The following is a 26637-nucleotide window of genomic DNA, read 5'->3' as shown; positions in this document are numbered from 1 at the left end:
TGTGGAAGGGGGAAAATGAAAAAGAAAATATCCATAATATTCCCTCTGAGGAGTGAATTCTCCCTATACTCGATTTTTTTTATTATTAATATTTATTTATTTTTTTTTTGCATGAGAGAGAAATTTCTTGCATTTTCTCTTCGGTGCTTTTTCAATGTCTCCCTCTGTGGCAAAGAAGTTACAGTATACGTATATTTCGTGTCAAAGGTGAAAATCGCAGGCAAAGATGGAAGGGAACCGTGACGAGAGTGAAAAATGTGTCAGAATAGCCTTGAAAGCAGTGTCAGATGGTGATAAAGACAAGGCTCTGAAGTTCCTTCATAAAGCCAAAAAATTATATCCGACCAAGAAAGTTGAAGGTACCATTTTTCATTTGATTTTCTGTCATTTGTTTTGTGCCAAAGCAAAGTCAAGCGACTCTGTCTCCGACGCCGCCGGACCAAATGGCAATGCAAGCCGAGGCTAGCCAGGCGGCTTCTCGAGAGTAGGCCTACATGTAAAATCATTTTTAGGCCTAGGGCTAGGCTACGAATTGAACAGGAAAATATAACTTATGTAACACAAACTTTATCGGCCTTATCGTCATCCAAGTCACTGGGGACAAACTTGAGACACACCACTCTAGGCGACACCGCAATACTTACCCGTGTTAAGAAACTGGGACTCCACTCACGCGCATTTGGGCCGCCCTAGCTTAGAACTAAGCTTTCTTTCCGTAAAAAAAAATTATTCTTATGATTAAATAAATATTAATTAATACATGAATACTGTTAAATCGGTACTCACCGGTTCTCTTCTTGAATTTTCTGCCAATTTCCCACGCTGCTGGCTGCAATTCCGCGGTAAATTTCGTCGCCATAGAGAGCTGTTCATGCAACGTTATTTATAAATGGAGCGCCCTTTACGAGAGTTGTTAATGCCGCGGAGAAATCGTTAGGCATTTTGGCCTGTGTTCAAGGCGTAGCTGTTCTATTTTTTTTTATAAAATTATGTGTGAGATCGAAATCTCAGCGAGTAAACACTCTTCCAATATGGAAGAGTGTATACTCGCTGTGATATGATCCCGATAGGGAGGCGCAACACCCCCACCCACATGGGCGCAAACCCCAGGGCCGGGGGACATGTCCCCTCACCCAAAATAGTAGGGGGCACATTATGAAATGTCCCCCTACTATTTTTGGTCATGTCGTTCAAATTCGAAATGTATTTTGGAAGAGACGATCTTACTTTTGGCATGCCCCTTTTTTTTGCTTGTTTGCTTGTCAAATTTCTTTTGGTCAAGATGACCTTCTTTAGAGGGTGATAAACCTTCTTTTTTTGTTTGTTTTTTGCTTGTCAAATTTTCCAGCCCCTGGTCCCCCTACCTTTGGGGAGAGATTTCCGCCCTTGCAAGTAGACATATACTCTTGATATTGTTTGCGAATCTGCACGGGCGTCGATCGAGGGCTGGGGATGAGGAAAAGCGGTGAGACGAGAAAAAAAATAGAACTTAGAAGGGGAAAGGCGACAGAAAAAAAGTGAACGAAAGAAAAATTAATGGAAAATAAAAGGGAAGAGTAAATAGGGAGAAATGTGATGGGTAAAATAAATTATGGGAAAAGAGGACAGAAAAAAAGTGAACGAAAGAAAAATTAATGGAAAATAAAAGGGAGGAGAAAATAGGAGAAATGTGATGGGTAAACAAAATTATGGGGAAAGATTCTGGACGCACTATTCATGTTTTATCATGAAAAGGATAAGTTATTTATCCGCGAGCAGACACTTTTTGATATTGTGATCTGAAACTGGATAATGATTTAAATAGAGAACAATCTGCGTATCTGAATTAACGTGTGTTTTAGATTTCGACCTAGAATTTGGGTATTCTAAGTAACTTTCTTATCATGAAAATCAATAAAGAGAGCGCAAAGCGCGAGCTAAAAATATATGATATAACAAAGGGTGAATTTAAGCTCTGTAATGCAAACACTTTGTGGGAAAATTGTGAATTGTGATGGATCACAGTTAAAAAAGAGCTGATGTATTTTATTTTTATTACTTTGAGTTTTTACATAGGACCGGAACATGCTATGAGGGCATTATGTCATCATATGAAATTGATGACCATCTTCCTATTTCTCTCGCATGGGAGCGCGAAATGTGTTAATTTTATGGCCTGAAAACTGGACATTTAAAGCACTTTGTAATTATGCATAAGAGGCATTATATATCTATCAATGCGAGCAGAAATCGCGAGTCAAAGTTTTTGATAAACTGTCATCAAATTAGTTTGATTTAGAATTAATATTGGGATATACATAACCGACTAATCCAAATGCTATAGCGTGCGGCGCTAGCTGATACGTTTTAACAATCTGACCTGAATAGGGAACTTTTTGAGAACTTTATGGAATACAGGAAAATAATACGTACCTGAAAATTCAAATTTTGCGAGCGCGCAGCGCAAGCAGAAAATGATAATGTTCAGATGATATCAAAGACATTTTTACAGAGCACTTTTTAAAAATCAATTTGTAAATGAAACAAAATAATGAAAGTTCAATTTCCCAGCTGAAATATGTTTTGTATAATGACTTCAAAGTTTGATTTTTCAAGCTCCATATTGAGCAAGATATGCAAATACCCTAAAAGACAATAAGGCGCGAAGCGCGAGCGAAAATTTTTTATCCTAACAAATAGATTTAAAAAAAAATTATTTTCAGAGTCTTCCCCTAATGTTATTTCATTTAATCATGTTCCTCCTCTTATGTTTGCCTTTCTTCTTTTTTCCTCTCTTTTCCCTTCCTTTTCTTTTTTCCTTTCTTTTTTTTTCTTTTTTTGCTCCGCCAATAGGGGGGCCCGGGCCCCTCGGCCCCCCTGGATCCGCCTATGTTAGCGGTTGTAGGTATAAATCGCGCTCTAACGCTCTAAAACTGTGTTCTTTATCAAAAAGCTGTCTTTCATATTCATTTTGTTCGCAAAAGAATATAAAGTTAATTTCAATCATTGTATATAGTTATCCTGTTTATGATAAAAATACTTAGAAATTGGGTTAGGTTAGGGTTATCAAATTATCAGGGCAGAAAATATATATTTTTTTCTCATTTTGCGCGTCGAGCTGGCACTATTTGATCTGTGTTATTATGTTTTTGATGACATTCATTGTATTCACAACAATAATTATTAAACATTGCGCACGCGCCGTGCGCCGCATGAATTATGTAGATCAGGTGAATAACTTACCGCTACACACGAGCAGTTGCTCTATATATTCTATGTAATATAATATATAGAGCAACTGCCCATTTTTAATGGTCCATAATATACCCACTTTCTTCTTTTTTTGGAACGAGTATGAATTTATCTACTGATATACTGAATGTACAATAAAAGTCATTATCATGTATTTCTTGGCATTTCATTTACTTTTTTTACCATAATTATATCACACAGCTGTTCGCATAGGCCTACGCCGTCACAAATAACAAAACAAAATCTCACTTTTTTTCTTTTTTGGTGGGGGATAGATTTTCCATACGCATACGTACAATTTTTCAAATTATTTTTTTCTGCTATTTTCATAATAAACTTTAAATGATTTCGCCTTTGCACTATTATTTTTTTAAAGACAAAATTACATCATCATCATATCATCGTCACCAACTTCATTCTCATCTTTATCACCACTACCACCATCATTATTATCATCATCATCATCATCATCACCGCCACCATCACCACCACTATCATCTTCACCAAGATAAATCCTGCTTTTTTTCCTTCCTATTTTCCTCTTTTTAGAGGGCACACCACCACGCCCCCTTACTGGATATCCGCCTCTAACGTTTGTTGTTGTATATAAGTTGGCGGATGCCTCATGAAATGAAATAATATAAAATAAGGAAAGGGAAACTAATTAGAAAAAGGACTGAGGAGAAGAAAAAAGAAAGCCAAACAAACAAGAAAAAACAATATCAAAATTTTGTTGTAAAGTCTTCTACGTCAGTTTAATAATTATGTTTTCAATGAAATGAGAACATAAAAAAATGAAACAAGTAAGATGGGCTATACATCGTAGCAAAGAAATAGAGGGAAGCTCCGAGACAATAAAAAGGGTGAGAAAAAGAAAAGACTTTGAAATACCCACAACACGAGCATAATAAAAAAAATTGGAATAAGCAAGGACAAGTAGCTGAGGGACACCCCCCCCCCCTCTCTCTCTAGTTATTTATGTATCAAACTCGCATACACAAGAATTTCTTACTAATCAAAATATTGCGAGCAAAAAGCACGAGCTGACATTTTTTTAAATATTCAAAACTGATAGAGAGACACATTTTAAACAATTCATGAATCATAATAATTATACAACTAGCTTACCAATCGAATCATTCGATTGCGACAAATGATCTGAGAATTAATGCTTTTAGGAATTCATTAAATTAAAGCAAAGTATCTCAACATTAAAATAATTAAGGCGGGCGCAAGGTATCAGCTACTACACCGATAATTTTTTTTTGACATTTGAAGTATTTTCGGTAATCATGAAAAAGATCGGATATTTCATGAAAGCTCAAATCCCGAAGAGCGGAATATTTTTATTAATTGACTTTTTAAAAAAATGTTCTAAGCCCCATTTAATATTTGATTATAAGTCGATGCATTAAAAGCTGAAAAAATAAAGTATTTTGTGTTCCTCTATCATAATTGTCTTTCTCTTTAACCCTGGTTCTTTTTTTCTGGGGGGAAGCATTTTGGTTAAAAAAAGAGAAAAAAGATAATTGCTGGCTTGTGGACGCCCGGTGTGGACGGTGGTAGGGACACCCCCCCCCCCCCGTAGTTACGCCAATATGGGACCAAATGATCCTAAATGTCCGAGGCGAAACTTGTGCAATCAAACGTTATTTCTGAATAAATTAAAGCTTGCGCTGTTCAACTTCAATCTCTTTCAGCTAAATTTGCGATGAACGCTGCGTTATGAAATATATAATTATCAACATCTGGCGAAAAGAATAACCGACCGATCACCTGACGAGAACGCGTATACGTGATCTGCATATCAGGTCCGATCGAGAGTCAGAAGTGAAGGACAACTGCCAAGAAAATCAGGAAAAAGTCGTCAAAATGTAAGTTCCCCTTCATTTCTTTCAATTTTTTGTTACTTATTGAAGCATTAATTTATCATTAAAGCAAAATTTCAACAAAAGCCTCAAATTTAGCTAGTACTTTTGTTGAAATTACAATAAATTTAGATCCACATAAATCTCTAACCCAATTTTAGCACTGATGTCGCCTATGAGGTCCATACATGTAATGTTTGGACCTCATTGGTACTAGGAGTGAGACACACCTCAAATATCAGCAATCTTTCAATAGAATCCACGGTTGGAAGATTTTCAAAAGAAATCTATTGTTCGCGATGCGAAACGGTGCGAAACTTCTCACTGAGCGGGGACTTCCTTCCACCACACGTTTTCCCATTGACACAATAACAACTGACTCGGACACTTTTTCAAACGACAAAAATAGTCTCTTTCTTTTCACTCTTGTGGCGGTATATTCTTCCAAGTTGATGAAACAATGATCAAAACACTAAATAAGACAAATTTAATAACACTAAAAACACTATTTAACTGTCTAAATACTCCTCGTGATCGGAGTCCCCTTCCCGTGTTGAGTTCGTCCTATTTCCCATAGGAGGGGACTTGGATAACGACTAATAGTACTCCTCGTTATCCAAGTCCCCTCCTATGGGAAATAGGACGAACTCAACACGGGAAGGGGACTCCGATCACGAGGAGTATTTAGACAGTTAAATAGTGTTTTTAATGTGATTTTCATTGATTTTAATGATTCTTATTATCGAAAATATTCATTAATCATGTCTATTAAACTGTCTAAAAGTGGCAGAGTGGTTTTGAAGAGGAGGGAAATGAGGGGTAGATGAATATCAACGGGTTAATTGCCGTTTTGTATTTTTAGGAGAGGGGACTTGGATCACGAGTAATAGTACTCCTCGTTATCCAAGTCCCCTCCTATGGGAAATTGGACGAACTTAACACGGGAAGGGGACTTGGATCAGGAGGAGTATTTAGACAGTTAAATAGTGTTTTTAAAGTGATTTTCATTGATTTTAATGATTCTTATTATCGAAACTATTCATTAATCATGTCTATTAAACTGTCTAAAAGTGGCAGAGTGGTTTTGAAGAGGAGGGAAATGAGGGGTAGATGAATATCAACGGGTTAATTGCCGTTTTGTATTTTTAGGAGAGGGGACTTGGATCACGAGTAATAGTACTCCTCGTTATCCAAGTCCCCTCCTATGGGAAATTGGACGAACTTAACACGGGAAGGGGACTTGGATCACGAGGAGTATTTAGACAGTTAAATAGTGTTTTTAATGTGATTTTCATTGATTTTAATGATTCTTATTATCGAAAATATTCATTAATCATGTCTATTAAACTGTCTAAAAGTGGCAGAGTGGTTTTGAAGAGGAGGGAAATGAGGGGTAGATGAATATCAACGGGTTAATTGCCGTTTTGTATTTTTAGGAGAGGGGACTTGGATCACAAGTAATAGTACTCCTCGTTATCCAAGTCCCCTCCTATGGGAAATTGGACGAACTTAACACGGGAAGGGGACTTGGATCACGAGGAGTATTTAGACAGTTAAATAGTGTTTTTAAAGTGATTTTCATTGATTTTAATGATTCTTATTATCGAAAATATTCATTAATCATGTCTATTAAACTGTCTAAAAGTGGCAGAGTGGTTTTGAAGAGGAGGGAAATGAGGGGTAGATGAATATCAACGGGTTAATTGCCGTTTTGTATTTTTAGGAGAGGGGACTTGGATCACGAGTAATAGTACTCCTCGTTATCCAAGTCCCCTCCTATGGGAAATTGGACGAACTTAACACGGGAAGGGGACTTGGATCACGAGGAGTATTTAGACAGTTAAATAGTGTTTTTAAAGTGATTTTCATTGATTTTAATGATTCTTATTATCGAAACTATTCATTAATCATGTCTATTAAACTGTCTAAAAGTGGCAGAGTGGTTTTGAAGAGGAGGGAAATGAGGGGTAGATGAATATCAACGGGTTAATTGCCGTTTTGTATTTTTAGGAGAGGGGACTTGGATCACGAGTAATAGTACTCCTCGTTATCCAAGTCCCCTCCTATGGGAAATTGGACGAACTTAACACGGGAAGGGGACTTGGATCATGAGGAGTATTTAGACAGTTAAATAGTGTTTTTAAAGTGATTTTCATTGATTTTAATGATTCTTATTATCGAAAATATTCATTAATCATGTCTATTAAACTGTCTAAAAGTGGCAGAGTGGTTTTGAAGAGGAGGGAAATGAGGGGTAGATGAATATCAACGGGTTAATTGCCGTTTTGTATTTTTAGGAGAGGGGACTTGGATCACGAGTAATAGTACTCCTCGTTATCCAAGTCCCCTCCTATGGGAAATTGGACGAACTTAACACGGGAAGGGGACTTGGATCACGAGGAGTATTTAGACAGTTAAATAGTGTTTTTAAAGTGATTTTCATTGATTTTAATGATTCTTATTATCGAAACTATTCATTAATCATGTCTATTAAACTGTCTAAAAGTGGCAGAGTGGTTTTGAAGAGGAGGGAAATGAGGGGTAGATGAATATCAACGGGTTAATTGCCGTTTTGTATTTTTAGGAGAGGGGACTTGGATCACCAGTAATAGTACTCCTCGTTATCCAAGTCCCCTCCTATGGGAAATTGGACGAACTTAACACGGGAAGGGGACTTGGATCACGAGGAGTATTTAGACAGTTAAATAGTGTTTTTAAAGTGATTTTCATTGATTTTAATGATTCTTATTATCGAAACTATTCATTAATCATGTCTATTAAACTGTCTAAAAGTGGCAGAGTGGTTTTGAAGAGGAGGGAAATGAGGGGTAGATGAATATCAACGGGTTAATTGCCGTTTTGTATTTTTAGGAGAGGGGACTTGGATCACGAGTAATAGTACTCCTCGTTATCCAAGTCCCCTCCTATGGGAAATTGGACGAACTTAACACGGGAAGGGGACTTGGATCACGAGGAGTATTTAGACAGTTAAATAGTGTTTTTTAAAGTGATTTTCATTGATTTTAATGATTCTTATTATCGAAAATATTCATTAATCATGTCTATTAAACTGTCTAAAAGTGGCAGAGTGGTTTTGAAGAGGAGGGAAATGAGGGGTAGATGAATTTCAACGGGTTAATTGCCGTTTTGTATTTTTTAGGAGAGGGGACTTGGATCACGAGGAGTAGTATATACTGTTTTAATTCAATTCTTTAGACAATTAAATAGTGTCTTTAATGTGATTTTCATTGATTTTAATGATTCTTATTATCGAAAATATTTATTAATCATCTCTAGGAAACTGTCTAAAAGTGGCAGAGTGGTTTTGAAGAGGAGGGAAATGAGGGGTAGATGAATATCAACGGGTTAATTGCCGTTTTGTATTTTTAGGAGAGGGGACTTGGATCACGAGGAGTAGTATATACTGTTTTAATTCAATTCTTTAGACAGTTAAATAGTGTCTTTAATGTGATTTTCATTGATTTTAATGATTCTTATTATCGAAAATATTTATTAATCATCTCTAGGAAACTGTCTAAAAGTGGCAGAGTGGTTTTGAAGAGGAGGGAAATGAGGGGTAGATGAATATCAACGGGTTAATTGCCGTTTTGTATTTTTAGGAGAGGGGACTTGGATCACGAGGAGTAGTATATACTGTTTTAATTCAATTCTTTAGACAGTCAAATAGTGTCTTTAATGTGATTTTCATTGATTTTAATGATTCTTATTATCGAAAATATTTATTAATCATCTCTAGGAAACTGTCTAAAAGTGGCAGAGTGGTTTTGAAGAGGAGGGAAATGAGGGGTAGATGAATATCAACGGTTTAATTGCCGTTTTGAATTTTTAGGAGAGGGGACTTGGATCACGAGGAGTAGTATATATACTGTTTTAATTCAATTCTATTGATCTTAATAATTCATCATCGAAAATAGGAAACAAGTGACACAGTGGTTTAATTCGGATGAAGAGGGACTTGAATCACGAGGAGTAATTATAGACCGACATTCTAATTACGTACCTTACGAAATAAAGCAATGGAGACAGTTAAGAGAGAGATATGCATTTTGATTTATTTAGTAAAATCGTGATAGACGAAATAAAGCATAATCATGACAAACATAATGAGATTTATTCATAGTATAATTAAAAAGTACGACGAAATAAAGCCTATATATACTGAAAAGAAGTAGATGCAATTTTGATTTATTTAGTAAATTAGGGATAAACGAAATAAAGCAATGTCTGCAGAAGAGGGATACTCGGGACCGATTTATTTAGTAAAAATGTAAACGAAATAAAGCAAATTTCATAGTGTGGGAAAGAAGATGAATATACTCTTGATTTATGTATATGAAAAGTACTAATTTACGAAATAAAGCAATGGAGATTGAAAAGATGATTCAATCCTGATTCATTTAGTAAATTAGGAATCAACGAAATAAAGCAATTGAGACTGTTCGAGGGATATACTCGGGGCCGATTTATTTAGTAAAAATGTAAACGAAATAAAGCAAATTTCATAGTGTGGGAAACATAAGAAGATGAATATAATCTTGATTTATGTATATGAAAAGTACTAATTTACAAAATAAAGCAATGGAGATTGAAAAGATGATTCAATCCTGATTTATTTAGTAAATTAGGAATCAACGAAATAAAGCTATTGAGACTGTTCGAGGGATATACTTGGGGCCGATTTTAGTAAAAATGAAAACGAAATAAAGCAAATTTCATAGTGTGGGAAACATAAAAAGATGAATATAATCATGATTTATTTATATGAAAAGTATAATTTACCAACTAAAGCAACAGAGATTGAAAAGAAGTATATAGATGCAATTCGATCTGATTTATAACGCCAATAAAGTGAAGATAGACCAAAAATTGTAGAGCGCGCGTACGCGGCGCTCTACAATAAACTTACAATCTTTGGTGGAGACTGAAAAGAGACAAGTCACACACAACTACGATGGAGGTTGGTAGAAACAGGTAGGACATGTTTTACGTTGTGAAAAATTGTCCGTGGATCCGAGTCACCGGGGACTTGGATCACGATAATGCCACTTTATCATCTCAAGAGGAATTTTTATAAAAAATTTAGTTTTATACAGATTATATACATGTTACATCAGTAGAGGCGCTGGTCCAAAAATTGGGATTGTCCCAGAAAACAAGTACGGTATATCCTCATAAACCAAGACAAATCATGTCTTGATAAATTGAGACTGTCCTTGTTTATGGGATGGTTTGTTTTCACTTCCCCCTACGGGACAAAGACAGCAAATACGGAAATTGAGAGTGCTAAAAATAGATTCAGTGACCTCAATTCCCCCCAGTTCACCGTCTATTTTTCATGACTTACCGTCTTCCAATAATCTTGTTATGAAACCTGATATGTTTACATTGACTAGCACACTTGATTGGTGTCGGCACTTGACAGGTGAATGAACATTCCTAGATTTCTTGTGTGAAGAAATCCTTATAAACTGAGACAGTCCCTGTAAACTGGGACGATCCCAATTTTCTGACCAGCGCCTTCTACTGTACATGTACATGCATTCCAATTTTTAGTTACCACCAAATTATGTATGAAGAATCCTCACTGAGGCTGAATTTTTTTTGTTACTAAGACACATCCAGTTTACATGTTTTTTAAGAAGGGTGAAAACGATGAGTCTTATACATGTACATTGTGTGCCAGAAATTAAGGCATTAAATGTCTTGAACTTATTTTTACATATTTTCAGCGTTATTAATTCAGCTAGAGAATTCCAACGAAAGCGATAGCGATTCAGCGTCACAGTCTACAAGTTCTTCAGATAGAGGAGGGGACACACCCAAAGCTAGACAGAGGAGAAACTCACAATCAAGGCAACAGACATCGGCAGAAACCACATCCAATGGTGATGCACAGAAAGAGTATACGCCTGAACAATTAGCAGCTGTAGTAAAGTAAGCAGATCATAGTTGCTCGTGTTTTTTTTTAAGGACAAGTCCATCCCCGCAAAATGTTGGTTTGAATAAAAAAAAATGAAACAGGCATAACACTGAAAACTTCAACTAAATCGGTTGAAAAATAAGAAAGTTATGACATTTTAAAGTTGCTTAATTTCACAAAACAGATTCACGTCCTCAGTATGCAAATGAGATCGATGACATCATCCACTCACTATTTCTTTTGTATATTATAACATGAAATATGAATTATTCAAATTTTATCATCATTATCATGTGTAACCAACGTTAATTCCTTCCTAAGCTTGTTTTAACATTCTGTGGTTCAAACAAGAGGGTCCTTATTGTCAAATCAGTAAAAATTGAATTATTGTATGATGCAAACAATAAAAAACAAAATAAATGGTGAGTGAGGGATATCATTCATATTTTCATTTGCATATCACTGAGTTGTGCATATAATTGTTTTGTGAAAAATAAGCTAAACTTTAAAATGTCATAGCTTTCTTATTTTACATCCGATTTTGATGACATTTTCAGTGTTATGCTTCTTCGATTTTTTTTTCAACTTTCTTCTGAGGTGAATTTGACCTTTAATCTGTTTTTCTACTTTGGCGAAACTCGTATTGCGACAAGTTTTGATTTTTCAAGTTTTGATTTTTCAAGTTTCATTGTAATACAGAAAGAGAAAATATTTCTCTTTTTGAATATTTATAACATATTTAACATACAGAGATTGAAGCCTAGGGATACCACACAAGAACGGTGTGAAACAGGCTAAAATCACTCTTGAAGGGGGATATATGATATGTTTATTTTGGGCTTTATGGCTATTGAAGTATAATTTTTAAGAATATGTTTTATATATACTTCATGAAAAACCACAATGCGATACGTGAAGTCATTTTCTTTAAGCTTTACATGATTCTTACATTTAACCAGTGAATACTGACCATTTTTTTTTTAATGTTGTACCAGTGATTCATTTTCTTTTTCTCTTTCCTAATGCAGAATTAAGAAGTGTAAGGATTTCTATGAAATCCTTGGTATAGCCAAAGATGCGGGAGAGTCAGAAATCAAGAAAGCATACAGGAAGTTAGCCCTGCAGTTCCATCCAGATAAGAACAAGGCACCTGGATCAGCAGAAGCGTTTAAAGGTAAAATATTCATCAAATTGTTGTCATAGATGGGTCAAAATGATATTTACCCGGCGTAGCCACTTAAGCTTTTAGCTCGAGTCCAAGTATACCCTGCTTAAAGATAAATACCAGTTGCTGTAACGATCTCAAATGAATTCAAACAGAATCCAATGAAATACCACATGTATACTATAAAAAAATATGTGCCAAATAGGTATGGAGGAAAATGCGTAGTTGCTGAGAAATTAGAAAAATAAGCACGGAGTTCCATCAAGCGTCTGGTATTTTTCGAAGCAATATTAATACACTGTGACTGTCCCAGATATGCTTTTATGTGTTAGTGATCATCAGAATTATTGGTTTTGAGCTACATGTAAGATTTCAGGATTTTACAAAGATAAGTTTACATTAATGAATTAGATCTTGATGTATGATAGTATTTTGACAATTGACCTTGATTTAAAAAACTTTCTCATGAAATGATTGTTTGTTGCAACTACTGTCTTTTATCTTTTACTGATTATGTTTCTCTATTCCAATGTGTGTAGTGGCTGACTGGGTCTATTAGAAGTTGTTATTTTTAAACGACAAGTCCACCCCAACAAAAACTTGATTTGAATAAAAAGAGAAAAAATCATCAAGCATAACACTGAAAATTTCATCAAAATCGGATGTAAAATAAGAAAGTTATGACATTTTTAAAGTTTCGCTTCATTTCACAAAACAGTTATATGAACGAGCCAGTTACATCCAAATGAGAGAGTCGATGATGTCACTCACTATTTCTTTTGTTTTTTATTGTTTGAAATATGAAATATTTTGATTTTCTTGTCATTGTCATGTGAAATGAAGTTTCATTCCTCCCTGAACACGTGGAATTCCATTATTTTAACATTTTGTGCTTCAGGCAAGGAGGTCCTAATCATCAAATTGGTAAAAATTGAAATATTGTATAATTCAAACAATAAAAAACAAAAGAAATAGTGAGTGAGTGACATCATCGACTCTCTCATTTGGATGTAACTGGCTCGTTCATATAACTATTTTTTTTTAAATAAGCGAAAGTTTGAAATGTCATAACTTTCTTATTTTACATCCGATTTTGATGAAATCTTCAGCATTGTGCTTGTTTGATTTTTCTCTATTGATTCAAATCAACATTTTTCTGAGGTGGACTTGACCTTTTAATAAAGTCTTTTCACTATGAGATCAAACCTAAATGTAGGACACCATATTAATGAGGTTAAATTGCCAATTTGTCTACTGCCAACCTTAATTATCTGTGGAATTCCAATTGCTGTAATCTTAGACTTGATGAAGAGCCTCATTATTGCCAAATCTACAAAAATTTGATAATATAATGTCAGGTGTTTTTCCAAGCATAATAATACACTTTCTTTGTTGGCGATCTACTGTGATCGTTTCAGCTTAAATTGAACTTAAGGATTTCACAAAGTTCAGTTAAACTGTACCAGATTTAGATCTACAATGATTAATCTTATTTTTAAAGACTTTCTCATGAGATCAGTGTTAACTCAACTTTACTGCAAATACTTTCAATTGTCTCTGACTCCGAGCAACATAATCTGTGACTATGAATTTGTGAACATCAACATGTGAAAGGAAGTGTGTCCAGTTTGAATCCTGCAAACCAGTCTGTTGTATATGACTAGTATTAAAGGTCAAGTCCACCCCAGAAAAATATTGACTTTAATCAATAGAGAAAAATCAAACAAGCGGAAAACCAAAAATTTCATCAAAATCGAATGTAAAATAAGAAAGTTATGACATTTTAAAGTTTCGCTTATTTTTCACGAAACGGTTTTATTCACAATTCAGTGACACACTAATGAGAAAGTTGATGATGTCCCTACTATTTAAAAAAATTTAATTGTTTGAATCATACAATATTACCATATCGACTTGACTGAACCATAAAATGTTAACACAATAGTAATTCCACATGTTCAATGAGAAAAAACTTTTGTTGTTAATGACCATAAGGAGGAAATCAGAATATTTCATATTTTATGTAATGAAATACAAAAAGAAATAGTATGTGACGTCATCAGTCCTCTCCTTCGCATACCTTCCAGAATGTGCATATAACTATTTTGAGAAATAAAGCAAAACTTTGAAAAAATGTCATAACTTTCTTATTTTACATCAGACGTTAATGAACTTTTTTAGTGTTTTGCTTGTTGAATTTTTCTCTTTTTATTCAAATCAACTTCGTGTTGGGGTGAACTTGTCCTTTAACAACTTGTGTTTCATCTTCTATTTCAGCCATTGGTAAAGCCTTTAATGTCTTAAGTGATGCAGACAAGAGGAAAAAGTATGACCTGTATGGGGATGAATCTCAGCGAGAACGCCAGGTTCAACGCAATCATCACAGACATCATTACTACAATAATGGCTGGTACTATGAAACAAGAGGATTTGATGATGGTGAGTTTCAATATACAGTCCATCCTCTCTTATCCGGCCTCCCCTTATCCGGATCTCTCTTCTTGCCGAGATTTTTTTCACCCCATTTCAATCTACATCATGTATGTGGGGAAATGAGATTTCAATCTAAACTCAAACCTATGTATACGCAAACTCACTTTGATTCCATATATTTTCCATTAGTCTACCTACAGCAACATTATTTTTCATGAAACATCTCACCCAAATCACCAAAAGAACTTAGACAGGATAATTTTTCAGTAAATCTGGGCGCAGCGCAAACATTTCATCACGTTCTCTTTTCATTTCCCAGGGAAAAAACAATGTGTGTGTGTTGCTAGCTAGCGCTAGGCCTCAATACGGACAGCGCCATATATCAAGTTTGAGCCTACAGTTAGTATAACAATGGCTGACATTTCGAAGCTGCAATACCCAATGTGATGATCTAATTGTAAAACCTAGTTTCATCGAGTCAATCTCTTTCTTTGAGGTATGCTTGATGTATACCTCAATCATTTTAGCAGGTAAATTATCCAAGAGTGTTGGCCATCGGTTGATTTTATTTCTTTAAAAAAACTGCCTATAATTTGCACTGTCACTACAGTGAATACTGTCTGTACACCCACTACAATAGATTATGTGTATCTACTGCCGTTGAAGAGGCAGCTGTGTGTATTAATATTGGGTCTCCCAGATCCGGATAAATCCCTTATAAGTAAGTAATGTTCATTATGTTAGTGAATATTTTACCAAAGAAAATACTTCAGGGACTGTAAGGCCGCCAGAGGAGGTGTTAGTTGGAGCTACATGTATGGTTCCCGAAGTAGCGCCATAATACGTCCTGATGGTCGCATTCGCATCACTGAGGGCTCCATAGTTCACTAGATCTCTGATCAAAGGCTGTTTATATCTTGTTTATATCCGTCATCGTATCATTAAGTGCAACAGAAAGAAAATGCTTAAAAACCTTTGTCTTCGAGAGAGAAATTATTAATGAAATTGATAATCCAATGACCGTGAGTGATCACTATATTGCATGTACACAGGCTTTGACATCCATGCGTTTGTTTTAAGCCCCCCCCCCTCATCAAGCCATAGATAGCTTTTGAACAATTTACAGCTCGGATTACGATTCCCGTCTTGTGACGTCAGATTCCGGATTCGTGGCATTTTGGCAAATTTTCTTAGGGCCACGCGACTGAGTGTAGACCAATCACACATTCAGATATTTATCATGAATATTCATTAAAACTTGGCCAATGGTATCATCGGTGATGTGGAAGGAATCGTTGTGTTGATGCAGGAACGCCCTAAGCACCAAAATTCTGTCCACCTCACTTTCACTGGTGCAGAAACATCCTTACTTAATGCCCTAATGTGTGCTACTAAGGGCGTTTCTGCGTGCATGCATGCAATGCGTGCAAGTGTGGTGGTATAGAGACATTCCTTCACCAACATGACAAAATGAATATTTTTGTGTTCTCTCTCTGCAATCTATGTAATCATTAAATTTTTTTACCCCATTTATTTCCCTTTCTTCAGATGAAGTCAGCCCTGAGGATATCTTTAATATGTTTTTCAATGGCGGTTTCCCGTCAAGTCATGTTCGTAGGAGACACATGTACAGACAAGGAAGTCATAGCCATGAAAGGAGGGCCGGTGAGGTATGTGTTCTTCTTCTTTGTTTACCGTAAAAAACAAAGGGTATCTAATGGATGTAAAATATGTGAAATATGATTCAATTCATTGCGCTTAGTAAATAAATGCAAGTGCAATATGCGTCAGGCTCACTGGCAAAAGATGCATTGCTGCTGCAGATCAGATGCATGTTTGATGGATTTTGCATTTTGTTCTCAATCATGTTCATATTTTTATAACTTCCGAGGTGTTGTTCTATACAAATAAGGAATATTCTTATTCGTGCAACATTTGGTGCGACATCTCGCATTTGGTGATAGAGACACTCTATTCACTACAGCATCTTCCTTTCACCTTCTTTGTAAAGCTAAGTAAATGTAGTTGTAGCAAACAAGAATTCCATGAGAAAGGCTCTAAAATGAAGTTTCATTTCATAAGGAATCAAAACCTGGTACATGTACATTATCATAGTTCCAACTTTGTGATATCATGAACATGAAGTCTTAGGATGAAACTTTTTCACACTGAAGGACGCCAGCAAAGATAAGCATATGTGAGAAGGGACATTGTATTATTATTATTGCATGGAAAAGGAACCAGTATTATTTATAAATCGTTATCGAAGCCTTATATATAATTTATTCATATTCATTATATGTTTTGTACTATATTTGTATGAAAAATATCAATAGCAAAACAGAAAGTGTTTTCTAGAATGAATGAATTTCTCTTTAACCTTCATTTTAAAGACTTTGACATGAAATCATTGTTTGCTGGAATCACAGGAGGGGGGGGGGGCGGCGTTTCATAAAGCTGTTCGTAACTTAAGAGTAACATTAAGAACAACTTGTAAATGTTATTCTTCATTAACCAGTCATTCTTGACGCTCTGAACTTACGAACAGCTTTATGAAACACCCACCAAGTACTGAGCCCTAAATACATGTAATTAACTTCTATATATATATATAAATCTGTCTATCTGACGGTCAATTGGATAGGGGTCGCCCTAGCCACTAACCCGTCTCTGTGGTCTAGTGGTTAATGCACTGGGGTTCAAAGCTGGGGGCCCAGGTTCGATTCCTGGCAGAGACTTTTTTTCGGCTCTGGGGATCCTTGATTTAAGCTACGCCTACCATTGTTCTCTTCATCCATTTCTTTCACAATATTTATATGTCTGTCTGTTTTCTTTGCAGGCTAACTACACATTCATGGTCCAGGTGCTGCCTATCTTGCTTTTAGTATTTATGTCAATCTTCTCTAGTTTGTTTGTCAGTGATCCTCTCTTCAGGTTAACACGGCAAGGGTAAGTCTACATCAGGCCTGGGCATGTTGCCCAACACTGTTACTGATGACACTCCACGATTGTGGAGCGTTGTGGCCCAGTGGATAAGTCTACTGACTTTGAAACAGAGGGTCGTGGGTTTGAATCCCAGCCATGGCGTAATTTCCTTCAGCAAGAAATTTATCCACACTGCACTTAACCCAGGTGAGGTGAATGGGTACCCGGCAGGATTAATGCATGAGCATGAGCGCTGAAAGGCAGCTCAAGCTAAAGCCGGGGTAATAATAATAATAATAACAACGTGCCTCGGAATAGAAATAGAAAATTTCTATATAAATGCCTATTGTTATTATTATGACAGTTCATAAGCTATCCTGGCCATTTGATTGGCTAAGATTAAGATGAATGATAATAGCTGGATTTATATAGTGCTTTTTGCTTGAGGATACAAAGTGCTAGCTATTATTACCCGGCTTTAGCTCAAGCTACCATCACCGGCGCTCAGTGCATGCAAGGAATTAATCCTGCCGGGTACCAATGCACCTCACCTGGGTCGAGTGCAGCATAGTGTGGATTAGAACCCACGACCCTCTGTTTGAAAGGCAAGAGTCAGAACCACTAGACCACGATGCGACAGCTAAGAGTTGCATTTTAGTATTTTGAAAACAAGCTATATGTAAGTCGACCCAGAAAAGATAAGTAAATTGTGATGATTGAAGCATTGCAATTTACACTACAATTAAATATCTGAAAATATGCATTATTGCATTTCATGTTACGTGAATGTTCTCAATTTGCAATAGGTAAAAAAGAACAAAGACGATACTTTTGTCATTCATTTGATATGAACCTCGTTTATTTTATGATAGTAAGGTTAGGGTTTTTATTGTCTCACCTGCATAGCAGAGTGAGACTATAGGCGCCGCTTTTCCGATGGCGGCGTCAACATCAAATCTTAACCTGAGGTTAAGTTTTTGAAATGACATCATAACTTAGAAAGTATATGGACCTAGTTCATGAAACTTGGCCATAAGGTTAATCAAGTATTACTGAACATCCTATTAGAGTTTCATGTCACATGACCAAGGTCAAAGGTCATTTAGGGTCAATGAACTTAGACCATGTTGGAGGAATCAACTTCAAAATCTTAACCTCAGGTTAAGTTTTTGAAATGTCATCATAACTTAGAAAATATATGGACCTAGTTCATGAAACTTGGACATAAGGTTAATCAAGTATCACTGAACATCCTGCATGAGTTTCACGTCACATGACCAAGGTCAAAGGTCATTTAGGGTCAATGAACTTTGGCCGAATTGGGGGATCTGTTGAATTCCAATCATAACTTTGAAAGTTTATGGATCTGATTCATGAAACTTAGACATAATAGTAATCAAGCATCACTGAACATTTTGTGCAAGTTTCAGGTCTCATGATTAAGGTCAAAGGTCATTTAGGGTCAATGAACTTTGGCCGAATTGGGGGTATCTGTTCAATTACCATCATAACTTTGAAAGTTTATTGGTCTAGTTCGTTAAACTTGGACATTAGAGTAATCAAGTATCACTAAACATCCTGTGCGCATTTCAGGTCACATGACCAAGGTCAAAGGTCAATGAACTTTGGCCGAATTGGGTGTATCTGTTGAATTACCATCATAACTTTGAAAGTTTATGGATCTGATTCATGAAACTTGGACATAAGAGTAATCAAGTATCACTGAACATCCTGTGCGAGTTTCAGGTCACATGATCAAAGTCAAAGGTCATGTAAGGTTGAAATGAACTTTGGCCAAATTGGGGTTTTTTGTTGAATAACCAACATATCTCTGTAAGTTTATTGGTCTAGTTCATAAAAAGTGGACATAAGAGTAACCATGTATCACTGAACATCTTGTGCGAGTTAGAGTAGTTTTCAAAGTCAGCACTGCTGCTATATTGATTCGCGTGATGCAGGTGAGACGGCCAGAGGCATTCCACTTGTATTTATTTTCATTGCGTAAGAGAGTCGGCAGTTTATCTTTTCATTTTGTAGTGTTATTGTACAAACATTTGCTGTGGGCACATGTACAGGTGTAGTTGAGTTCAAATAAAAAAATGTATTTCTATAAAAGTGAAGTAATATACCAAAATGTGTTATGTTGGTGTTTATGTATTTTGATTATAATTTCTTTAACATGTAAAGGATACAGGTGGAAAGTCAATAATTTAATATGTTTTCTTCTACTTTTTACAGGAATTTCAAGGAAGAGAGAAGAACGCCTAATGATGTTATATATTATGTAAAGGTAAATACAATGTGATAAGGCCTCCTGTTATAGTACATGTATGCAAATTTTAATACATTTAATCAGTTATTTAAAGGTCAAGTCCACCTCAGAAAAATGTTGATTTGAATCGATAGAGAAAAATTAGACAAGCACAATGCTGAAGATTTCATCAAAATTGGATGTAAAATAAGAAAGTTATGACATTTCAAAGTTTCGCTTATTTTTAACAAAATAGTTATATGAACGAGCCAGTTACATCCAAATGAGAGAGTCGATGATGTCACTCACTCACTATTTCTTTTGTTTTTTATTGTTTGAATTATAAAATATTTCAATTTTTACAAATTTGATGATTAGAACCTCCTTGCCTGAAGCACAAAATGTTAAAATAATAAAATTCCACGTGTTCAGGGAGGAATGAAACTTCATTTCACATGACAATGACGAGAAAATCAAAATATTTCAGATTTTAAACAATAAAAAAACAAAAGAAATAGTGAGTGAGTGACATCATCGACATTCTCATTTGGATGTAACTGGCTCGTTTACATAACTGTTTTGTGAAATGAAGCGAAACTTTAAAATGTCATAACTTTCTTATTTTACATCCGATTTTGATGAAATTTTCAGTGTTATGCTTGTTGAATTTTTCTCTTTTTATTCAAATCAAGATTTTGTTGGGGTGGACTTGCCCCTTAATAATAAAAAAGATCTTTCCAAGAGGGATCAGAGAGTATGCTCTCCTGGCCAATTATTTAGAATACCAGACCCATTGGCTTTGTAACGTTCATGTTAAAATCAACAAAACAAAATTGTATGCCAATAAACCGGAGATAAATGTCCTCAGACTCCTCACTGAAATGTTTGTTCAAGCCAGTGTGTATGTACACCTTAATACATATACTGCATTTTGATACACCTGCTAAACACTTAGCTGACATGACTCTAAAGTCACCGGAATTGAGCCTGTTCCTGATTTTTTTTCATTTTGAAAAGAAAAAAGAATTGGATGGATCGGTCTTATGAAAACTGTACAGTACTGTGGTGTATTGTACTGAACTTGTACTTAAGATCCCTTTGTTGTATTTGTTTACATTTATATTTGAAGTTGTTTATATCCAAAGGAATTGTTGCTGCGCTAGCGCCATGAGCATCTCTGGATGGTGTGTGTGCTTAATAAGACATTGCTATTATTGTTATTAAAGTAAATATCCCGTCCTGTCTACCAGCTTTATCACTCCGCTGGAAGATATCACTGTAAGACTCGTCAGTATACTGCTAAATGTACAAACAAGATTTTAGGCATGCAACAGGTTGACCTTTAATTTGTTATTACTTTTAATTTCATTATATAGTACTCAGCTTGCGGTTTTGTGCTAATTTTTCCTTGCAGAAAGATTTTGTGAAAGAGTACTCTGGCAAGATACACTTAGTTGAGAGTCAAGTCGACGATGAATACCTACAGAACCTAAGAAGAACATGTTATGATGAAAAATATAAGAGTAAGTATACCACAAAATTATTCATGAACCGTAGGCCTTCATTAAAGACCAAGTACAACCTAAAACCAAGTTGATTTTAATGAAATATCAGACACTGGAAATTTCATCTTAGCCAGATCAGGGGCCCGTCTTACAAAGAGTTGTAATTGATCTGATCAATCGCAACTATGGAAAGCCTGCAATGTCAACTTCTAAATTGCATGTTTATTTCAAACATTTTCTAGAAATGATGTATATTCATACATTCACTGTTTTCTTGACAATTCAGTATGCTTCTCTTTGTTTTCAAAGGACATTGAGCAAATTTGCGAAAGAAAAAATTATGACATTGATGGATTTCCATATACTTGAGATTGATTGGATCCATCGTAACTCTTTGTAAGTCAGGGCGCAGGTTCTTGTCTTACAAAGATTTATGACTAATCCGATCTACCTCAACTGTATGGAAATCCACCAATGTCATAATTTTTCCTACAGGGTATTTGCACAGTGTTTTTGTGGACTAAAAGGAGCATGCTGAGTTGTCAAGAAAGCAATGTATTTATGAATGTCACCTTATCACAAAAACATTTTGAACAAACGTGCACTTTCGATGTTGACGTTGCTGGCCTCCCATAGTTGTGGTAGATAGAATCTGTCGCAGCTCCTTGTAAGACAGGGGGCCCAGAGCCTGTTTCACAAAGAGTTGCAATCAAATACGTAACTTGATTTCAACCAATCAATAGCGTGCATTCGGGATTTACAATTGATTTTTTGAAGTGCGTTTAATGATAAATTCCAGTCATGGTAACGATCTCAAAATGACTTTTTACAGAATCCAATATAATGACCACCCAAGTGTCTGTTTGTATGAATAAAAAATCTGTGCCAAAGGATTCTGGAAGAAATTGTGTAATTGCTGAGAAATAAGCAAAATAAGCGTGGATTTGGTCACTTCCGTCTGGTCTTTATTCCAGCAATAATAATACACTGTCCCACGTGTGCCTATCTGTGTTGGCGATCTTCAGTGTGATCGTATTTCAGCTTAGATTTTATGATTTCACAAAGTTCAGTTCATGTAACTGTACCAGATCTAGATCCATGATGATATAGTCATACTTAACTTGGTTTTACAGACTTTCTGATACTGTTTTACTGCAACTTCTGTAATTTAGCTTTTAAACTCAACTGTTTCTGCAACAGGCCATTGAAAAAAGACCCTATCTATATTCATGAAACCAGTTGAATTAAATATCATGACATGTTTGTTTGAAATTGACAATACATGTATTTCACTTGTAAAGCTCAAGTAATGGCAGTGAGCAATAATTTTCAGAGAAAAGCTTTGAAAGTCTTGGTTCATTGTCTACAACATGAACATGTATGAAGATCTTGCATGAATCTTATGCTCTGTGATAATGGAATCAAGACTGAAACCCAAGTACACTGAAAATTATTAAAACTGATAAGCATACGTGAGCACTTGTCTATTAGTGCTTAGAAAAAGACCTGTCAACCGGTTGAATATGAAGCTTGTTTTGCTTGTCAGTTCACTCAGTGATTACTCATTTACTATTATATTTTTATTATACAACCATGGGCAATAATGATTTTCATATACCTAAAGTAAGAACAAAATTATTTCATAACTCAATTTTTTATAGGGGACCCATAATTTGGAATACTTTAACAAAGGAACTTAAGGATAGTTGCTCTCTTAATGTTTTTAGGAGGACTTGTAAATACCAAATCATAACTACTTATTAATTTTTTACTTAATTATAATTGTGATTGTTTGTTTGGGTTAGTTAGGTAATTCTTTCACTTTTTCTACTTTAATTGTTCAAATTATGCATTATTTTATTTGGGTCGGCCATACATAAGGTTAACTTCTTTTTGGCTGCTACCCTTTCAGTATAATACTTTATTTATGTCTATGTCTGATTTATTTTATGTTTGTACTATTTATATTGTTTTTATGCTGAGAAAAATAAATTGAATTGAATACTACTGGAATGATATTTTACATATACTTATTTCATGAATACATTACGCCAAGTCGTTGTAATTTAATTGAATTGCGTTTGTACAAGGACCGCAATTGGAAGTCTTACTTCATGAAAATTCATAATATTTGAAATATGTTTTGAGTATTGAATTAGTGAGAATCACCTCTAGACCGGAAACTTTTGCAAAAAAAGAATGTCACTTATTGATTGGAAATTACCGTTAGATATTTACATAAGATATGTTGAGGAAGAGTGGGTTAGGGTGATTTCTAAAGCTATAAGTTTTTATAATTTATTGTATTTAATTTAATTCATTATTCATTGAAAATATTTTTTTTTATTGCCTACTTGTTCTTAAATTGCAGAAGAGAGGATTATACAGCAAGCAAGATACTTTGGAGACAGAAAAATGTTTGAATCAGGGAAGAAGATGAAGACGCCCTCTTGTGACAAGTTCAATACAATGTACGACAAGATAGCCGGTGGATAATGACACCTTACAAGCTTTGCACTAGTATTTAATTATTTTTATGTACTGAGTGATATAGGTAATATAATTATAATTCATTGATATTCCTCTCCTCTGTGGATCTTTTATTCTAGTTTGTTTGGGACCGGGGTGGGAGGGGGGTTGGTACACATTGTAAGTGCGATTTTCATGGAAGACGCGAACATTTTGTGAAAGACGCAAATATGAAAAAAAAAATCCAAATTTGGAGAAGTGTTTCCCAAAATTTCTTGTGGCAGCTGAGTTCTCAACAATTCTTGCGCAGTTTGTGCTAAATTCGTGTGAAATCATATGTGAAGTACATGCAAACAAAATACACATTACATGAATGTTCCCAAAATCGCTAAATATTTGTGATATTTGTGGATTGCATGAGACATTCGCAAACTATGTTATGATTTGACTAGGGATTTACAGTGTTTGGGAACATTGCATTGTGATGGTTCTGCACATTTCATGAAGCTTATGAGACAATCATGCTTCGGAACAAACTGCAGGATGCGTTCGTATTTGTCCCAAACCAAAACAAGCGCTTCAAATGATTGACGAAGCTTCCGACCCTAGATGCACGTTGAGCTCTACCATGGTTTAACTTTGACCCCGTTCTCATTACCACCCTAAAATTTAGCTGAAACTAGTTTAGTGAAAACTAGTTTCATATGTAATGAGAATGGTCAAAGCGATCTTTCAAACCAGTTCGTAAAACCACCTCGTGATGTGGCTTTGAAGATCACGTTGCCTGGTTAAATTGGTGTTAGCGTAAGTGAGGACACAACTGTTCTTTGGAAGCAATCTTCGCACTTTTTGAGCGCACTACTCTACACACTGTATAGAATGTCCACACTGCGTTTTCGAATTTTGTGCGAACGTGTCACCCCCACTGATAACATTCCCATAGCAACAAGGCCACTTTAAGTGAAGTGGTGTTGAAAACCGCTTTCAGGTGATCAAATGGGAACGCTAGCAAAGCGATCTTCCAAGCTGGTTTCCTGAACCGATTTCCAGTAACCTAGTTTTAGCCAGTGAAATGAACAGTGTGTTTGTGTCTTTCGCAAAACATTCATGACCCTTGTGGAAACTGCACTTTTAGTAATATTCTTGATACATTCAACATATTACAAGCACAAACATTTCCCTATTGTATGATATGTATACACACGGATATCCAATAAATGCATATTTATAGAGGATGATATTTAGATGCCATTGGGAATATAAAAGAAATAGAAATGAATGGTATTATCAGTACGGAAAAGAGAAATCACTCTGCCAAACTTTAAATTCCAACTTAGGGTCCAATGTCCCAGAGCAACAAGAGATACATTAAAAATTGAAATATTAAAGTACATTTAACTCCCCTGACGCTCTATGATTATTGCACTAGTATTTCAAAGAATATTTGTGTGCCAGTTTCACATTTTTCTCACCTCGGTCAATTGTGGCGAAGTAGATCATCAACTTCTTGCTTAAGGGCAAAAGCACAATTGATTTTTAATTTATACATGTTTTATTATAATAATATAGGATTTGTATAATGCACGTATCCACCTTGCTAGGTGCTCAAGGCGCTCCTATACTAATATTACCCTGGCTAAGCTACTCTACCGATTTCGGTGTGCACAGCTTTTTGAGGGATCGCTTCCTGCCGGTACCCATTCACCTCACCTGGGTTGAGTGCAGCACAATGTGGGTAAATTTCTTGCTGAAGGAAAACTTTTGAGATACTATCAATTTGTGTATTTTATGCTGCTGGGCCTTTATGTCAATTTGAATGCTTCTCCCCAGAAAGAAATAAAAATTGCTTGAAAATGGATCCCCTTGACATTGTAATCAAGTTCCCAGTGCACACATGGACGCAGACAAGCATCACAATCACCCATGTTCACTATACTAGTATACATACGCCCTGACAAGCACCAACATACCATATACACCATGCCATAGCCAAGGAACAATTGACTATGGTAAATAATCATACATGGATTGATAACTTGATGTGCTCTTGGACTTGTAACTGAATATGCAAAAATGAAATATTATTTTTCTGGTAGTGGTTACAGTAATTTAAATGTAGAATAATAATAGATAACTATTCACACGATCATGTACACTTAATTTTTGTGAGACAATTTTAAAGCATATTTGTCAACAGATGGTGATGTAGTACATAGTTCGATGATGAACTTTGAGAGGTATTGCTTCTGTTCATATTTGATCATCATTATCTTTTTTATTCATAGCATGGACTTGATTTACATATATATTTACTGTTCAGATTTGATGAAATAGCAAAGCATAGAATCGTAGAAACAGTGGGCTTGCTAATTCCCACTTAGAATCTGCACTGGATTTTAGCCAGAATTGCATAGATTACCCACCGGAACTGTTTTGTGGAAACAACAACCAATAAAATCCTGATGACTTTTGTACAGTGTCACAGGTGCGGCTGTCTTGAAGTTGATAAAACTGCCTGTAGCAGGGGGGTTTTCAAGCACAAGTGGATATAACACTCAAAACCTTTGCACTGCGTAAAGTGGATATAACACTCAAAACCTTTGCACTGCGTAAAGTGGATATAACACTCAAAACCTTTGCACTGCGTAAAGTGGATATAACACTCAAAACCTTTGCACTGCGTAAAGTGGATATAACACTCAAAACCTCTGCACTGCAGAATGCTCTGTACACTCCTGAGCGATAAACATGATATTATGATACCTTGAGTTCTGCTGTTTACCTGACCACATATCACTTCTAGTGACAGACTATTCTTCAATCTGGAATAGATTTAAGACATTTTATTT

The 26637-nt window shown here is 35.5% G+C and overlaps 1 protein-coding gene across 1 annotated transcript; it reads left to right on the top strand.

Annotated features, from left to right (window-relative positions):
* Positions 1 to 185: 185 nt before the first annotated feature.
* Positions 186 to 25303, top strand: LOC121431805 (dnaJ homolog subfamily B member 12-like). The gene is made up of 9 exons (XM_041629516.1): positions 186 to 359; positions 10850 to 11054; positions 12069 to 12214; positions 14483 to 14644; positions 16187 to 16308; positions 17478 to 17587; positions 19802 to 19853; positions 21229 to 21337; positions 23691 to 25303. Exons 1-9 carry the CDS (start codon positions 227 to 229, stop codon positions 23813 to 23815), a joined length of 1164 nt encoding a protein of 387 aa, XP_041485450.1. The 5' UTR covers positions 186 to 226; the 3' UTR covers positions 23816 to 25303.
* Positions 25304 to 26637: the final 1334 nt, after the last annotated feature.

Source organism: Lytechinus variegatus, chromosome 18 (genome assembly GCF_018143015.1).
Source record: "Lytechinus variegatus isolate NC3 chromosome 18, Lvar_3.0, whole genome shotgun sequence".
In the NCBI taxonomy this organism is placed as follows: domain Eukaryota; kingdom Metazoa; phylum Echinodermata; class Echinoidea; order Temnopleuroida; family Toxopneustidae; genus Lytechinus; species Lytechinus variegatus.
Note: the sequence above shows the minus strand (reverse complement) of the source record. Positions and strands in the feature narration are given on the sequence as shown.

Excerpts from the sequence above, each read along its gene's own strand:
- LOC121431805 (XM_041629516.1), top strand. The coding sequence starts at position 227 with ATGGAAGGGAACCGTGACGAGAGTGAAAAATGTGTCAGAATAGCCTTG. Across the intron at positions 360-10,849 it reads TCCGACCAAGAAAGTTGAAG|CGTTATTAATTCAGCTAGAG; the intron begins GTACCATTTTTC and ends ACATATTTTCAG. Across the intron at positions 21,338-23,690 it reads TTATGATGAAAAATATAAGA|AAGAGAGGATTATACAGCAA; the intron begins GTAAGTATACCA and ends CTTAAATTGCAG.